Below are 19,862 nucleotides of genomic sequence, written 5' to 3' on the forward strand. Positions count from 1 at the left end.
GTGGCACACTCCTGTGGTCCCAGCCACTAGGGAGGCTGAAATGGGAAGATTACTTGACCCTGGGATGTTGAGGCTGCGGCGAGTTGTGATCATGCCACTGCACTCCAGCCTGGATGATGCAGTGAGACCCTGTCTCCAAAGAAAAAAAAAAAAAAACCTCACTTGTGTTTACACTATACTGTAGCATACTAAGTATACACTAGCATTGTGTTTAAAAAGTTTGTCTACATTAATTAAGAAATAACTTTATTGCTATTAAATATGAATGATCATCTGAGCCTTCAGAGAGTCATAATCTTTTTGCTGGTGGAGGGTCTTGCTTTGATGTGGATAGCTGCTGACTGATTAGAATGGTGGTTACTGAAGGTTGGGTGAGTGTGGTAATTTCTGAAAATAGGACAATAATGGAGTTTGCAGCATCAATTGACTCTTCCTTCCTGAGAGATCTCTCTGTAGCATGCAATGCTGTTTGACAGCATTATATCCACAGTAGAACTTCTTTCAATATTGGCGTCAATCCTTTCAAACCAGGTTGTTCCTTTATCAACTGAGTTTATGTGATATTCCAAATCTAAATATTCTGAATTGTTGTGGTTTCAACAGTATTCATAGCATCTTCACCAGAAGTAAATTTCATCTCAAAAAAACACTGTCTTTGCTCATCCAGAAGAAGCAATTCCACAGCCATTCAGGTTTTATCATGAGATTGCAGCAATTCAGTCCCATCTTCAAGCTCCACTTCTAATTCTGGTTCTACTTGTTATTTCCACCACATCTGCAGTGACTTCCTCTGCTAAAGTCTTGAACCCCTCAGAGTCATCCATGAGGGTTGGAAGTAGCTTCTTCCAAACTCCCAGTAATGTTGATGTTTTGACCTCCTTCCATGAATCACAAATGTTCTTAGTGACATCTCGAATGGTAAACGCTTTCCAGAGGTTTTCAATTTACTTTGCCTAAATTCATAAGAGGAATTATTGTCTAGGGTAGCCATAGCTTTAGGAAGTGCATTTTCTATATAATAAGACTTGAAAGTTTAAATTGCCTCTCTATGTATGGGCTGCAGAATAGATGTTGTGTTCGCAGGGCTGAAAACATTGTTCTGGGACATCTCCATCAGAGCTCTTCAGCTGACTAGGTGCACTGTCAATAAGCAGCAATATTTTGAAAGGAATCTTATTTTTCTGAGCAGTAGGTCTCATTAGTGGACTTAAGATATTCAGTAAACCATGCTGTAAACAGATATGTTGTTACCCAGGCTTTGTTGTTTCATTTATAGAGCACAGACAGAGTCTATTTAGCATAATTCTTAAGGGACCTATGTTTTTCAAAATGGTAAATGAGCATTGGCTTCAGATTAACGTCACCAGCTGCATTAGACCTTAACAAGGGTGTCAGCCTATTCTTTGAAGCTTTGAAGCCAGACATTGACTTCTTTCTAGCTGTGAAAGGCCTAGGTGGCATCATCTTTCTGCAGAAGGCTGTTTTGTCTCCATTTTGAATCTGGTCTTTAATTTAACCACCTTCATTTATGAGCTTAGGTAGATCTTTTGGATAACTTGCTGTAGCTTCTACATCAGTACTTTCTGCTTCACCTTGTATGTTATGTTATGTTATGTTATGTTATGTTATGTTATGTTATGTTATATGTTATGTTATGTTATGTTATGTTATGTTATGTTATGTTATGTTATGTTATAGGTTGACAGCTGTTTTCCTTAAACTTCACAGATCAGACTCTGCTAGCATCAAACTTTTCTTCTGCATTTTCCTTACCTTTCTCAGGCTTTATAGAATTGAAGAGAGTTAGGGCCTTGCTATGGATTAGGCTTTGGCTTAAGGAAATGTTGTGACTGGTTTAATCTATCCAGATCACTCAAACTTTCTCCCTATCAAAAGACTCCCAAAAAAAGACTCTTTTTGCTGTCTTATCATTTATGTGGTTACTAGTGTGGCGCTTTTAGTTTACTTCAAGGACTTTTCCTTCGCATTCACAACTTGGCTAACTGCTTCATACAACAGGTCTAACTTTTGTCCTGTCTCAGCTTTCAACATTCCTTTCTCACTAAACTTAACCATTTCAAGCTTTTGATTTAAAAAGATGTGTGACAATTCCTTTGACTTGAACACTTAAAGGCTATTGTGGGGTTGTTAATTGGCCTAATTTCAATAGTGTTGTGTCTCAGGGAATAGGGAGGTTTGAGGAGAAGGAGAGTCATGGGTATGGCCAGTCAGTGGAGCAGTCAGAACATACACAACATTTATTGATTAAGTTTGCCATCTTATATGCAGTTATAATGGTAACATAAAGGATCACTGATCACAGATCATCATAACACATATAATAATACTGCAAAAGTTTGAAATATTGGGAGCATTACCAAAATGTGACAGAGACACAAAGTGAGTACATTCTGTTGGAAAAAATGGTCCCAATAGATTTGCTCGACAAGGGTTGTCACAAATCTTCAATTTGTAAAAAAATTGCAGTATCTTCAAAGTGCAGTAAAGCAAAGCACAATAAAATGAGATGTGCTGGTAATAAATTCTGATAAACTTACCTGAAAATATTCTGTATTCTTATAGTATGAAATAAGATAGAAGGTATCTTACTACATTACAAAAAAGGTCTACTCTACCATATGTGGCTATTGGACTGAGTCCCTCTGGCTTTTCTCTTAGATGGCAATATTCACTAACATATATTTTTCTGGAACCTTGGGTGTTGTTTAACCTTCCTGGTCATTAGTTATTGCTAAATGGTCTCTGAGGACATTTCTAGATCTAAAATTTTATGACTGTAATATTATACAGTAAAATAATATACAATTCTCTTTTCTGCTGAATATGTGACCGTTAGTGTTTTGTAGAAGTTGCTGGCTTTTAGAAATAAACAGTTTGATTCAGACTAAATGGAGAAAAAGACACAGATTTAGTGATTCAGACTACAGAAGTAAATGACATGATTGAGGCTGGAGATGAGATATTTACTGGAACATGCATTTGGGGAGACCTTTAATTCTCTATTGTAAGTTTGCACATGGAGTTTATAAAAGCATTTTCTAAATTTCTGCATCCCTTATATGAAGGCATTTTAGGCATAAGGAATGGTACAAACTAGAAATAGAAGATAAGAATACAGTGGTATGTTGAAGCACAGATAAGTCCTTTAGAGCCAAAGCTTCTCTGAGGGTTTGAGCCTGTACCTATGCTGCCTTCAGCTCAGAGGCCATGATATTCCCTCTTTCACATACTCATCTCCCCATGCTCCACCTTTGCCATCTATCAGATGGCCTGTGCACATAATTAGAAAGTCTTGCTTCACATTATTGTTATACTTGGTTGCCTATTAAAATGTAAAAATAACATGTCATTTGTCTCTTTTCATGTATGCCTGCACATACTTCATGCTTTTTCTTTTTTCTTTTCTTTTTTTTTTTTTTTTTCCGAGATGGATTCTCGCTCTGTTGCCCAGGCTGGAGTGCAGTGGTACAATCTCGGCTCACTGCAACCTCCGCCTCCTGGGTTCAAGTGATTCTCCTGCCTCAGCCTCCCAAGTAGCTGGGATTACAAGCGTCCACCACCACGCCTAGCTAATTTTTGTATTTTTAGTAGAGACAGGGTTTCACCAGGTTGGCCAGGCTGGTCTCGAACTCCTGACCTCAGGTGATCCATCTGCCTCGGCCTCCCAAAGTGCTGGGATTACAGGCATGAGCCACCACGCCTGGCCTATGCTTTTTCATACTTCATGTTTTGTGCTTCATCTTCCCTAAACCAGACTCCCAACACTCTTCTTCTTCTCAGATCTTTCCGCTGTTTACCTGGAAACCCACACTTTAACAACAGGCTCCCTACCTCCTCACTTCCTCACTGGATGTTCCCTTTACCTCCTTGCTTTACTGAGAAATGGCTGTCTGAACATAGGAACAGGCAAAGATTTCATGACAAAGATGGCAAAAGCAATCACAACAAAAGCAAAAATGTACAAATGGGATCTAATTAAACTAAAGAGCTTTTCCACAGCAAAAAAAAAAGAAAAAAAATTATCAACAGAGTAAACAAAGAACCTACAGAATGGGAGAAAATAGTTGCAAACTATGCATTTGACAAAGGTCTAATATCCAGAATTTTAAGGAACTTAAATCTACAAGAAAAAAAAACCCCATTAAAAAGTAGGCAAAGAACATGAAGAGACACTTTTCAAAAGAACATACATACGGCCAATAAGCATATGAAAAAGAGCTCAATATCACTGATCATTAGAGAAATGCAAATCTAAACCATAATAAGATACCATGTCATACCAGTCAGAATGGCTATTAATAAAAAGTCAAAAAATAACAGATCCTGGCAAGGGTGCAGAGCAAAGGAAATGCTTATACAGCTGGTGGGAGTGTAAATTAGTTCAGCCATTGTGGAAGCAATATGGAGATTCCTTAAAGAAATAAAAACAGAAGTACCATTTGACCCAGCAATCCCATTAGTGGATATATACCCAAAAGAATATAAATTATTTTACCACAAAGATACATGCGCACATATTTTTTGTTTATTGGAGCATTATTCACAACAGCAAAGACATGGCATCAACCTAAATGCCCATCAGTGATACACTGGATAAAGAAAATGTGGTACTTATACACCATGGAATATTATGCAGCCATAAAAAAGAATGAGATCACATCCTTTGCAGGAACATGGATGGAGCTGGAGGCCATTATCCCTAACAAACTAATGCAGGAACAGAAAACCAAGTAGTGTATGTTCTTACTTATAAGTGGGAGCTAAAATAATGAGAACACTTGAACACAAAGAGGGGCATAACAGACACTGGGGCCTAGTGTCCATGTGTTCTCATCTCCACCCCAGAGGGTGGAGGATCAGAAGAGGAAGAGGAGAAGAAAAAGTAACTACTTGTGTACTAGGCTTAGCATCTAGGTGATAAAATAATCTGTACAACAAACCCCCATGACATGAATTTATCTATAAAACTACCTTATACATGTACCCCTGAACCTAAAATAAAAGTTTAAAAACAACAACAAAATAATAACATTAAAATCACAAGGGAAAAAGTTTCATGAATTTTGGAGACAAGGAGGATTTTTTAAATGCTTTTTAGTAAAATATACTAAATAGCAACTTTAGTTATAAAATGGAACTTCAAAATTTGTTGAATTTTAAGGAACTCAGAATCTCTTAGGTTTGCTATTTTTTTTGAAAAGCAGACAACACCTAAACGTAGTGATTCCATTTTGCTTGTGATTCTTTTTTTTTTTTGGTCCTTGCTATAAATGTTGTGTGATTTTTTGATACTATAGATGCTTTTACAGAAATAAATACTAAATAAAAATGGTTGGAAATACTGTTTTAATTATTTATCTCTCATTCTAAAAGAAAAAAGATTCATAGTATAACATTTCTTCAAGTCCTTGGTATCATTTTGGAAACAGAGTTGTTTCTTTGAAAGATCAGCAGCAGAGATATAAATTTAGAAGTCATTTGTGTGAAACATGACTGTCAAATCCTTAAGAATACAAGAAACTTGAGGGGATAAGAATATGGGGGAAAAGAATGGATGATTATGGCTGAATCTTTATCATTTCTACTGTCACAAAGAATAATTAAGAAGTAACAGTAAAATATAATAAAAGGAATGGTAAGAGAAATGAAAGGACTGTCTAAATGTTACAAAATAATATGGAAGTAAAGTAGTAGGAGCAAAAGCTATATTGCTATGAAAGAAGTTAACACATCCGTCTTCTTCATTGTTACCTACAAAGAAGAATTGAATTTGAATGGTTCTTGGCCAGAGATAACTTGTGTCAACTTCAGATTACTTATTCTAGCATTCAAGACCATTCATCATCTGAAATTCAGCAACCAATACTGATCTTCTAAAGTCCTTGAAGCTAATGTTTGTCATCTCCCCTGTACAAACTTTGAGACCTCTATTCTATGATTGATTCTTTACTCCGCTCTTTTCCTTATTTGAATTCTACCAAGGGCCCATCTTAAGTCTCACCTAATTCATGTTGTTTTCCCTCAGTCCTTTAGTGATCAGTGTGCCATTGCTTTTGCTTTTAATCTGAACCTCCTTTAAGTTATTTGCTTGCATACTTTTGTCTTCCCAATGAGACTGTTTTCCCAGTGAGCATTTCCATGGCAAGATCCATGTTTCTTGTTTGCTGCTTAATTCATTGAGTGCTCTCAAGCTTCAATACATTATCAAAAATGAGTAATTTGGAATAAGTTATCCCTAAGGTACTCATCAGAGCTAAAGTGCACTAGATCTTGAATGTTCCATATGTAATGAATCCTATAAAAACATTTTACTATATCTCAGGAAAAATTAAAACATGCTAGGTTAACCTGGTTACAGTGAATTCTTGATCAGTTATAATCAAAGAAAGATTCATGTTCTCACCAATATCTGTTCATATACTTCTTATAATAAAAGGACCTGGTATGTTGAATGCATACAAATACTCTTTTGCTATTAATAGTTTTACGATAAAATTATAACACCCTTATTTTATCAGTGCAATATTTTCTGATGTAAATATGCTATTCATTTCATTGACTTGATAACTCTGTTGGTGCTCTATGGTAGCCAGTATATATAGCACTGGGCCCTGTGGTTCAGTCCAGACCTTACCACCTATTAGCAGTATGAACTCAACCATGGCTTTTAATCTTACTGAGTTCATTTCTTTATCTGTTAAATGGATAATAATGCTACTTTCTTCACTGAGTTGCTGACAGAATTGAGATAATCCCTGTAAAGTATGAAGCATAGTGCCTGACACATAGTGCTAGATATAGTGATTAGTCACCGTAATAAGGTATTTGTCAGATTTAACAATGCCACAGGAGCAAAATCTCTGCAGTTTTTACATGTTAATTTTATGCGTGCTATTTCTGTTAACTTTTAAAGCCATTTGCACCTAGTATTTTATGTGGTATTTTGATCATAAAATAGTAGGTTCTTTTCATAGTTATGTAGAATTGAATTGGCTAAATTCTCAGTGTTCCACTACTTATAATTTTATAGTGACAAAGTGGGTTCAAATTGGAACTAACTATCCCTTACGTGGCTTTCTTTTATTATATGATGCAAGATGCTTGTATCACAAAATGAATTCAGAATGCCTGTCTGTAAATCTTTAGGAGTCAAGTCAGAGTTAACTACCAGGTAGAGAAAAGTCATGAAACTAAAACTGATATATAGTTTCTAAGGGATACTTCTAAAATAAACTTTTGTAAATGATAAGGTGTCCTGTACACCATTTTACTACCTATGCCTATTCCCAGATTTCACTTAAGAAACATTATAAATTTATAGCCTGACCACATTATGTCCTAAACATTGAAGGCAAACCATATTGTAGGGATTTTGTTTTAACCACAGAGAAGTTGTAACAAGCACAAAACCGCAGAACCAAGTAAGTAGTAGATCCGGGAATAGAATTGAGAAGGCTCTGATTCCTCCTCACATACTGAGACCACAGAGTTCTGCTCCTTCTGAACATAATGACAGCTCATCCAGTGCTTCTAGACCACCAGTATATGATACATTAGGAGCAAACCATATGACAGCACTCTCCAAAGGCTCACAGTCTTTACTTTCTAAAGGCCTGCTTAGAAACCAGAGAAGTAGAGGAGCCATTACAAGTACCTCATGATTATTGACTGATATTTGTGTTTGGGGTACTTAGTTGCTATGACGAAGTTTGCTTCTCTGCTAGGTTATAAAAAATGTAATAATTTGTAACCATAGAAGTGGTTTTACCAGTTTTTAGTAACATTTTTATAATTATTAATACAGCTAGCTAAAGTATTTCCTTGGAGGATGAACGGCATCATACATAAAAGGAGTAGAAAAAGTTTATGTTCTCTTCAAGAATTGACCCCACTATCCCATTTTACTTTTAAATTGTTGCTTCTTTTTGTCTTTAGTGATTTATAGAGCACTGAAATGGTTGTTTTAAATATTTTGTCTTGCAATATCATTGCTGTTTAGGGAATGAATTTGCCAGCTTCTTCACTCTGTCATGCTAGAAGTAGACTTATTTTTATTACTATTTTATATGGATAAAAATTGCTTGTATTTCCCTACATTTTACCATTTTATTATACATAGGCCTTTTAAACTGGGATTATTTTTGTTCTTTCTGAAATATACCTTTTAGAAGTTTCTTTAGTAAAAGTCTTTTGATTTTTATTTATCTAAAGATGTCTTAATTTTATTTATTTATTTATTTATTTGTAATTATTATACTTTAAGTTCTGGTACATGTGCCAAATGTGCAGGTTTGTTACATAGATATACATGCGCCACGGTGGTTTGCTGCACCCATCAACCCATCATCTACATTAGGTATTTCTCCTAATGTTATCCCTCCCCTAGCCCCACACCCTCAAACAGGCCCCGGTGTGATGATGTTCCCCTCCCTGTGTCCATATGTTCTCATTGTTCAACTCCCACTTATGAGCGAGAACATGCTGTGTTTGGTTTTCTCTTCTTGTGTTAGTTTGCTGAGAATGATGGCTTCCAGCTTCATCCATGTCCTTGCAAAGGACATGAACTCATCCGTTTTTATGGCTGCATAGTATTTCATGGCACATATGTGCCTCATTTTCTTTATCCAGTCTATCATTGATGGGCATTTGGGTTGGTCCCAAGTCTTTGCTATTGTGAATAGTGCCGCAATAAACATACATGTGCGTGTGTCTTTATAGTAGAATGGTTTATAATCCTTTGGGTATATACCCAGTAATGGGATTGCTGGGTCAAATGGGATTTCTGATTCTAGATCCTTGAGGAATTGTCACACTGTCTTCCACAATGGTTGAACTAATTAACACTCCCATTAACAGTGTAAAAGCGTTCCTATTTCTCCACATCCTTTGCAGCTTCTGTTGTTTCCTGACTTTTTAATGATCACCATACTAACTGGTGAGATGGTATCTCATTGTGGTTTTGATTTGTATTTCTCTAATGACCAGTGATGATGAGCTTTTTTTTCATATGTTTCTTGGCTGCATAAACCTTACTGTTGAAGAATAGCTTTGTCTAGGATGACCGTTATTTTCTCTTAGCCCTTTGAGAATGTTATTTACCTGCCTATGGCTTCTATTGTTAACTATTAAATCATTTTTTAAAATCTGTAGATTTTTAAGTGGCTATAGAGTACTTACGTGCCAGTCATTGCATTGAGCACTTAATGTTTATCACTTCATTTAATCCTGCTAACAGCCTTATGGTAATAGGCTGTTACTATTCTCATTTTTCTGATAGGAAATCAGAGGCACAGAACAGTTAAGGATGCACGGTCTGTAAGGAGGACAAGATTGATCCCAGGAGCTCTGACTCCAGAGCCTATGCTTATAAACCAGTATGGCAGCCAAGTAAATACTTAAAAAGAAGGATAAAAGATGATTAACAGAACCAAATATTAAAATCACTATAAAGCTGTAGGAATTAAAGCAGGGAGGTATTTCTTTCTTGATAGATTAGTAAGACTAATCATTACTGTTAGACTATCATTACTGAGCAGTACCGATGTGGTATACCTGTGTGCCTGTTTCCTCACCTATTGGTTGAGAATAATAATAGTACTTACTTCATAGAGTGGTTGTGAAGAGTAAGTGTGTATGTGTAATATCTTATAAAGGAAAACATATTTGTTGTCATCAGGAGTAGTAGAATAAAATAGGAAAGCACAGAAACAGACCCTACTATATATCAGAATACAGTATCTAATTATAGGTGATGAGGAGAAGGATGGACTGTTAAATAAACGGTGCTGGCATAGTTGGGTGATTATATAGAAAACAGAAATTTTGGTATAGCTTGTTTTTTAATCTATGGCCTAACAGTAAAAGTATACCAGATTTAGAGGTTAACTATTTTCTAAATCTATAATATAGTGAGGAAATTTTTCATTCATAGTTAAATAAATATATGTAGAGGAGACTGTTGTAAGCATTTCATCAAAGGAGAAACCATAAATAAAAGGATTGAAAGATCTTAACCACATAAAAATTTAAAATTTATTTGGTGAAAACAATTAGGAACACTCTAAATAATTAATGGCACAGTGTACTAGATTAGAAAAATCATTTGTAACATATATAACAGAAGGTGCTATTCTTATGAAATAATAAAGAAAACAACTATAACAATATAAAAATGAACAAGTGAACATAGAATCTTCCAGAAAGAATTACAGATGACGAATAGATGTAGAAAAAGATGCTAGGCTACACTAGTAATAAAAAATAATAATAATAAAACGTTAACGCCAGTTTTCACCTGTGAATTTTACAGTAATTTAAAAAGATAGTCTAGCCAGGATAAATATGTAATTATATATAAATTAACATAATTGAAGGGAAATAACAGACAGAGTTTTTTTATTGTATCAGAAGAAAAAGAGAGAAAAATCATCTGCCTTGTGATATCAGGGGGTAGTAGTTTGAGACTGTCCTTGAATTATAATGTTGACAAGAAGTGAGAAATGAGTGCAAGGTTTAACGTTCTCTGTTCTGAGAGGTTTGACATCGGGGGAAGAAAGATAAGTAGCTATAGCTTTGATTTTGTCACGGTCAAGGGAGGTGGTCTTAAAATCAGGTAGTCCTGAAAATGCTTGGAGACAGGAAAGGACCAGTGGTAAAGGAGAAATTGAAGCTGTTAGTATAGAGAGGTGCAGTTGATTCCGTAAGGTCCATAGGGAGGTTCAAAACAAGGAAGCAAGAATCATTCTCACAAGTTGAGAAAGAAAATAGAAATAAAAGTACAAAATATTTTAATGTAGGGGAAAACTGAGAAGGTTAATATTGTTCTCTCTACCATTGATCTTATTGAGGTAGTGACTGGTAAGAGACTTGGGAGACCAGGAGAATAAAAGGTTTGTAAAAGCTGCTGCTATGGTCTAATTATTGCTATTACATGTTAAGTTGTATATGTTGAAATGTAGTCACCATTGTGAATGTATTAAGAGATGGGGCCTTTTGGGAAGTGATTAACCCATGAGGACTCAACCTTCATGAATGTTTTATCAGTGCCCTAATAAAAGAGACTGAAGAAAGCATGTTTACCCATGAAGCTAGATGGGAGGAATGGAAGGGCCACAATGAAGATCTGACCGTATCTTTCACTACACCATTACATTTACTACCACATTATAGCCAAATAGGGCTTTTAAACCATTTTTTAAACCATTTTTCTTTTTTATCTTTCACCTCAGTTATTTTGCTTCTATTTTTCCTCAGCTTATAAAACCCCACATCTCTACTTTTGAAATTACAACTATTCATTAAAACTCAGTTCATTTGTTGCTTTGTCTTTGATCACAGCCAGAAGTGATATCTATATTCGGAACACCTATCATTCCTTGTTTATACCACTTTTATATTACTTCTTATTTACTTCAAAAATTTTTGTTTCTGTTAAAAGTTAAATTCCTTAAGGAAAGGGAACATATTTTGGTGATTTTATGTTATTTCACAGTGTCAACACAATGCCTTTTCTGTAGTAAGCATGTAAATATTTACTGAACAGATATTATATTACATATATATACTTAAGCAGCAAGATAGAACCTTTAAAAGGAAATAATGTTTTCCTATTTCTATGGGCTAATTTTAAAAGTTTATTTTTAAATAGCATTTTATTAGCCTCTTCTAATATGAATGTTTTTGTCCCATAGGTATGGCATGAATTGCCTTATTCAGTTTGAAGATTTTGCCAATGTGAATGCATTTCGTCTCCTAAACAAGTATCGAAACCAGTATTGCACATTCAATGATGATATTCAAGGTAACAAAATTTTCACTGCATATGGATCAATAACATGTCTGAAATTAGTTCATAATTGTAATAATGATTCAAATTCAATCAATATATACTGAGTACCTTTTAAATTCCAGGAATTATGCTTGCTGATGTCACATACGATTTCTCATCTAGTTGCATATATTTGAGAAAAGTACTCTCTGACTCTATAATATACCATATTATCCATTAGCTAGAAAATGAGCTCCAAGAAATCTGACAAAATCCCTGGTGATTATGGCTAAACAAAGAATGAAATGTATGAGACCATATTATTCATTGCTTAAAAATAAGAGTGTACATACTTCTCTCTTCGGCCTATCTTAGCCACAATTTTTATGCTTTACCCCAGTAGGAGCTGCCTTTATGTAGTATGCTGCATTTTGCTTTTTGTCTTTGATTGTAGATGCTTGGCTACCTGCTTTTGTCTAAGCTGCCAAATTTTTTCCGCTTCAAGCTCTAGTTTTTTAATCCTCTCCAGATCCATGCAGAGCCCACCCCCCAATACACATGTCTTACTATGAGAATCTTATGGATTCTGTTTCATTATTGGAAGGTAGGGGGAAGCACAGGTAGATGTGCTGAGGAGAAATACCATAAAGAGGTTTTGCAACTTGAAATAAGATTGCAAATGGCTTCCATTTCACTAATTCCAATGAATGTTTTCCAGTGTTTATCTTATTTGAATTTTCAGCAGCATTCCACATTGTTGACTCACCTTGTTTCTTGAAATACTCTTTTCCTCTGGCTTCCATGTCAGGGCATTCTGCTGATTTTTTCTTACCTCTTTGGCTGTTTGCCTTTTCTTTTTCTTCTGCAAGTTCATCCTTTCCTGTCTAGGTATTAAATGACAAAACACTTCATTTTTAAATGACCTGCTCAGTGCCAGGTCCTTTTCTTTTTGTTCTGCTATATGTTCTTAGGTATATACTCAAGTCCACACATTCAATTAGCAAATTTATATTGCCAGCCCAGACTTCTTTGTATTCCAGGTCTATATACCCACGTCTTTATTTAAAATGTCCACCTAGGCACCTATAATCCCAGCACTTTGGGAGGCCAAGGCAGGCAGATCGCTTGAGCATAAGAGTTCGAGACCATCCTGGGCAACATGGTGAAACTCTGTCTCTAAACGAAAATACAAAAATTAGCCTGGCATGATGGTGTGTGTCTGTAGTCCCAGATACTTAGGAGGCTGAAGTGGGAAGGATTGAATCCCTTGAGCCCAGGAGGTCGAAGCTGCAGTAAGCCATGATCATGGCACTGCACTCCAGCCTGTGTGACAGAACCAGGCCCTGTCTCAAACAACAACAACAACAACAACAGCAACAACAACAACAACAACAACAGCAACAACAACAACAACACTAAAACTCCTGCTGGATATCTCAAAGTTATCTCATACTTAACCTACCCCCAAATGAAACTCTTATTTCCCCACCAAACCTGACCTTCTTCCACTGTTCTCATTTTCAGTGAATTGCTGATAGCTCCCTCTTCAGCTTTCCCACCAAATCTGACCTTCTTCCACTGTTCTCATTTTCAGTGAATTGCTGATAGCTCCCTCTTCAGCTTTCCCACCAAATAGTCTATCACTAAACCTTTCTCATTTCCTGTCATCAAAATCTGTGTTTTTCATAGATTTCTCCTCATCACCCCAGTGTAAATTACTATCATCTAAGTAATCTATCCACATTTACTCTTGCTTCCCCTTCTTATATGTTTTCTGCATAGTATCTCTACAATTTGTCAGATGTAGATCTAAGTGCTGAGGCTTTTGTGGTGAACAGAGATAATTTTCTTTTTGCTATAGAAATCTGATCTTATTATTTCTTCCTCAAAATAATTTGATGGATTTTCATTGTACTTAGGATAAAGATGAAAATCCTGAATGTGGCCCAAAATGCATGGTCTGACCCATTTCTCTCTTCAGCCATTCTAGCCACACTTCCTTTCTCAGGTCCTGAAATGAGCCAGGTTTCTTCCTATTTAAGGGTCTAGCCAAATGTTGATCTCTCATCCTAGAATACCCTTTCTTCCCCTCTTCAAATCTCATCTCATTTATGACATTCATCAGTAAACCCTTCTGAATTTCTGAGTCTGGGTCAATTCCACCTCATAGGCTGCCATAGCACTAATTATTTTTCTTTTTTCCTTATCATAGTAGAATTTTTCTATATTTATGCAATTTTTTTTTTTTGAGACAGAGTCTTGCTCTGTTGCCCGGGCTGGAGTGCAGTGGTGCAATCTTGGCTCACTGCAACCTCTGCTCCTGGGTTCCAGTGATTCTCTTGCCTCAGCCTCCTGAGTAGCTGGGATTACAGGTACATGCCACTGTGCCCAGCTAATTTTTGTATTTTTAGTAGACATGGGTCTTTGCCACATTGGCCAGGCTGGTCTCGATCTCCTGAACGCAAGTGATCTACCCGCCTCAGCCTCCCAAAGTGGTGGGATTACAGGCATAAGCCACCATGCCTGACCTATTTATGCAATTAAAAAAATTAGTATCTCCATTCCAACTAAATTTTAAGCTCTGTGAAGGCAGAGAACATGGCTATTTTGTTCATCACTGTGTCATTAACTTGTCATTAACACAGCCCCAAGCCCACAGAAAGTATTTAATGTTAGTGGAACCAATCAACGTAATATGTCTAAAGCAGGGGTTGGCAAACTACAGCCTGTGAGCCAAATCTAGCCCACTTCCTGTTTTTGTAAAGTTATTGCAACAAAGCCATGCCCACTTGTTTATATATTGTTTACAGTGGCTTTCATGCCATAATAGCAGAATTAAGTCTGGGATAGACACTGAATGGCACACAAGCCCTAAAATATTTACTGTATTGCCTTATATGAAAAGAGTTTATCAACCTTTGGTCTAAAGAATTAAACATGAAGGAGTTGGTGAGCGTTGAACTAAGGAGTTGGTAGGTTGGCTTGGGTAGGTTTGCATTTGGAAAGATTATTCACACTGTCTTCAGTCTAGAGAACAGGATTGAATTGGAGCACATTTGAAGGCTGTTGCTGAAATCTATGATGGTGGCATCTTGCTCTAAGAAAGTGCCAGTGAAGTTAGAAGTAGACAGGTAATTAGTTGTTGATAGTGAAGGTGAGGAAGGAGCCAAGCATGGAGCCTAGGCTTTTGCCTTGAAGAACTAGAAGAATGGCAGGGCAGTAACTGAGATGGATCAAGTGAGAGACACTCTTAAATGTAGATGTTAAGAGCATGGACTATAGAGTCACACTGATTTGCTTTGCCCTTTACTAACTATGGACTTTGACCAATTTACATAACCTCTCTGTGTTTAATTTCTTACCTGTGGCAGAAAGTCACATAACAGCTTCTATTTTTTTCTTTGAAACAATAGATAAGAAGTTTGAGGAAAACAAAAAATATATGTAATAGCCTCCAATTTTTCTTTGAAATAACAGGATTGGAAGTTTGAGGAAAATAAAAAAAAAAAAACAGATCTGAAAGAACTATTGTAGAGAACTAGAGAGCCAACGGACTATGAAATATAAAAGGATTCAGTCAGCAGACATTGCAGATTCAGTTGAAATTAATACTGTAAATGTATCATGATGCTGGCTGAGCAGCTTGAGTTCAACAGTTCAGGAATAGGCAAGGCCACAATGAACAGCTGGATTCATCTATGTTAGATATTTTATTGTATTTGTGCAAAGAAAGGACAGTGGGATAAGAGCTAAGGTTAAAATGATGACCATGACACTAAGCTGGATAGGGAAGAAAGTGAAGATAAAAAGACTGTTAGATGGGGGAAAGGCCTAGACGTTCCAATGGGGTTGAAGAACAGGTATAATAAGGATGATTGAATTAGAGGCCTGGGAAGATAGGAGACTGTAGACCAAGAGTAAAGTATTCTCATGCAATACTTTCAAGGGTTGGTTCTGAGTGATGGCAAGCACAAGATGAAATTTAGAAGGAAGTCAGTCGAAGTGGAATAAAGGTGAATGCTACTGGAAATGAGGTGATCAAAGAAAATTTAAATGTAAAATGGGGATGATAATGTTTCTCTCATGGAGTTTACATTGAGGACAAAATAATTATTTGTAGAAATACCCTATAAACTGAAAAGCACTTTATAAATAATAATTTTTAGGCCAAGCACAGTGGCTCACACCTGTAATCTCAGCACTTTGGGAGACCAAGGCAGGCGGATCACGAATTCAGGAGTTCAAGACCAGCCTGGCCAATATGGTGAAGCCCCATCTCTACTAAAAATACAAAAATTAGCCCAGCATAGTGGTGCGTACCTGTAGTCCCAGCTACTCAGGATGCCCTTGAACCCGGGTGGTGGAGGTTTCAGTGAGCTGAGATTGTGCAATGCACTCTAGCCTGGGCAACAGAGTGAGACTCCATCTCAAAAAAAATAAAAAATAAAAAAAGTATATATATAATAATTTTTAAAATTCACCATGCTTTAAGTATTTAGTATGGCAGCTATATACATTTAACGGCTTTAAAAATCCTGAGTCTTTATTTCCTTTGAGATACTTGAAAGTAATTGGTCAAATCTTTCTTTTCCCCAAACTCTTTGTGATGTTAATTACATTGTTCCTTCAGTGCCAATTTTCATGACAAAGATGCCTAAGTTAAGTAAACTGTGTTTTATTCTTTTTTATATTAAATTTCTTTTTTGAGTATTCATGAAAAGTGAATATAGGATTTCAGAAATGGAATAATCTGGAAATTTCCAGGTGTTAAGAATTGTGAGCTATAGAAAGACAGCCTGATTTTAATATTATTTGCATTAGTCTATTTTCACACTGCTACAGAGAACCTTCCTGAGACTGGGTAATTTATATAAAGGAAAGAGGTTTAATTGACTCACACTTTCTCATGGCTGAGGAGGCCTCAGGAAACTTACAATCATCGTAGAAGGCAAAGGGGAAGCAAGCACCTTCTTCACAAGGCAACAGGAGAGAGATGAGAGAAGGAAGAACTTCCAAACACTTATAAAACCATTAGGTCTCATGAGAACTCACTCACTGTCACAAGCACAGCATGGGTGAAACCACCCCCATGATCCAATCACCTCCCTCCCTCGACACGTGGGAACTACAGGTCCCTCCCTCAACATGTGGAGATTACAACTCGAGATGAGATTTAGGTGGGGACACAGAGCCAAACTGTATCAGTATTGCATACTAACTTGAAGATACTGTTTTAATAATGATAAAGTGCCTTTGGTGCTACAAACACATGCTTTGTAGACCAGTGTTTTTAAGTCACTTGTCAATTCATTTTGCAGTGTTCTCTAAAACAGCCACCAGTAAACTGTTGAACAAAACTACAGAATTCCTTTAATATTGTATATCTTCTCATTTTGTGGGTCTCATGTAAATGTCCATACAAAGTTAAAGACCAGTATTAAATAATTTCAAATTATCATGCAGAGTTAATAAGAAACACAGTTCAGTTTAAGAAAACAAATGCTAAATTCAAATTATCAAACAAAACAAGCAATTAGGGTCAGGATTTCTATCCATCAAGGCCAGGAATTTAGAGGTCAGGCTCTGGGGTACATCAGAATTAAAGGCTGGCGCACAGGATATCAAAAGCAAGAGCCAAACCTAGGTCAAGAGCAGTGCATGAAGGAGCCCTGAGGATCCACAACAGAATATGCCCCCCAAGCAGGTCACCACAATGGAGGCATTAAATAACTAGTTTTTCACGACTAATTCGGCCTAAAATATAATCTGCACATATATAGTCTATTATTTCCATATAGGAATTTTAAAGTATTACTGCCTTAGGAAACAAAAAGATAGGTTTGAGAAAAATATGTCTAATCTCTGACTAGAGAAAACCTTTGGCAAGTTATTGGGGTTCTGACTAGAAATGACCAAACCATTTTTTGCACATCATAGAAAATTGTGCTCTTATGACACAGTTTCTCTGTATGGTTCTTTTTTACCTTTTTAACCTTATATTCTTACCATTATGCCCACAGATGTAATACTTTCCTCTCTGCAGGCACAGAATTTGCATTCCAGTGCCAACAAAAATAATTATCTAACCATTACAGCCTTACCATGTAAATAAATGTGTTTACACTAGACCCTTGGGTGGACTCTTTTCTTTTTTTTTTTTAACAGATGTGTTATTTAAAGATATGATTTATGAAAACTATTTGATTAAAATTGTATATACTTAGAATTCTACTAAGTTAGTTATCTAAAATAACCTTAAATAATATAGATTTTGGTTCAAAATGTATTTTAGACATGAATGCGTTCTCATTATAAATTATTTTAAACTGGAAAAAATGCACAAATTGAATCTATTAAGAAATTGGCCACATAATTATATAATCTGAAGACAATCAGAATTCAGCAAATTCAGACTGAAAAAAATAAGGTTTCAACCTCTAGTCATTTAAAATAAGCTACAAAAAGAAATTTTTCTTCTCATAGTAGCCTCTGGAATGGCTACTCTGTAACATGACACTCTAAATATTGCACATAGAAATTTTTGCCATAATAAACTAGTTTGACTTGTTAGTATTTTTTTAAAATACACTTAATATATTAGGCTACATTTTTGTAAATATAGTGAAATCTTATACTGAATGCTTTGATAATTGAAAAGATCGATATCAGACATGGTAGAACAGATATTCACAAAAGGATACCATGGCCAGTAAACATATTTTTGGAGTTTAGCCTTACTATTAAGTTTTAAAAATTTTATTAAACAGCAAGTGAGAAACTGATTTTCTCTATCAAGCTTTCAAAGATTTTTGTTATAAACCCAACTGTTAATGATGCTTTTAGAAAATGAGCACTTGCATACATTGATGGTAGAAGTATAGGTTGATACAACTTTTCGGGAGCCAGTTTGTGTCAAAAACCTTAAAAACATGCAGATCTTTACCTGATACAATTCTTTTGTACAAGTTTATCCTGAAGAAATAATGATATGCAAATTAAATATACAAAGTATTGCAATGCTATTTTTAATAGCAAAAAATCAGAATCCTCTAAATATCTAAAACTAGAGGTTTGGTTAAATGAATTAAGCATATACCCATAATATGGAATATTATAACTGTACAAAATAATATTTTAAAATATAGACATGGTTAGGTATTCACAAGATATTTTTAAGAGATAAAAAGCATGTTAAAATAGTAAGTATGGAATGAGGTATTTTTTATATATTAAAATTTTTTGAATATACACATATCAGTAAGAGAAAAAATGTGTTAAAACTATACATCAGAATGTTGAAAGTGGTTACAGCTACACAGTGAGATTACAGGTGACTTTTTTTGTCTTTATCTGGATTTCAACTGTTTAATGCATTTACCACAATGAGCATGTATTTATGAATAACTATTTCAACTGCAAAAAGATCAAACATGGCACAATTGTTGAGCCATAATATCAAAAATACCTAATATATAATCTTTCATTAGCAAGATAACTTAGTACCAAAGCTTTTTACTTCCATTAGTATCCTTTCCAAAGTGGTATTGTTGTTTATGTTGTAATTTGGAATTTGCCATCATCTCATATCAGTGACATTCTTCATTATGTCACCACTTATTTGACAAAATACTAGACATAACTGATCGTAGCAGACAAGTTATACAAAGAAAGAAAGAAAATAGCATTCTGACTATACTTCTTCCTCTTACTCATAGATTTTCTGAGTTAATACTCATTTAAGACTTACAATTAACATTCTGAAACATTTTTATGTGTAGATCATATATTTGTATGTAGATCCTGTAAGATTTCTCTATATTAAAATGCAAAAAAATTTTAAACTATTTTATTGTATTAAAATATATTTTGTCAAATACTTATCAGAAAAAGCGCATGAATTAGAATGTAAGAATATTTTGTTAAATATTTTTATTACAAAAGAATGTGACATAGAAGAATTTTAAAAAATTGCTTTGCCTCGGCCAGGTGCGGTGACTCACGCCTGTAATCCCAGCACTTTGGGAGGCCAAGGCAGGTGGATCACCTAAGGTCAGGAGTTCAAGACCAGCCTGAC

At 35.5% G+C, this 19,862-nt stretch overlaps 1 protein-coding gene across 1 annotated transcript in view; it reads left to right on the top strand.

The window, feature by feature from the left end:
• ME1 (malic enzyme 1) overlaps positions 1-19,862 on the top strand; it is a 231,401-nt gene that overhangs the window by 176,469 nt on the left and 35,070 nt on the right. Inside the window, exon 7 of the mRNA XM_032152323.2 lies at positions 11,712-11,821. Coding sequence (XP_032008214.1) covers positions 11,712-11,821 — 110 coding nt within the window. The remainder of the gene's footprint in view (positions 1-11,711; positions 11,822-19,862) is intronic.

The sequence above is a fragment of the Hylobates moloch genome, unplaced genomic scaffold (assembly GCF_009828535.3).
Source record: "Hylobates moloch isolate HMO894 unplaced genomic scaffold, HMol_V3 SCAFFOLD_2, whole genome shotgun sequence".
Classification (NCBI taxonomy): domain Eukaryota; kingdom Metazoa; phylum Chordata; class Mammalia; order Primates; family Hylobatidae; genus Hylobates; species Hylobates moloch.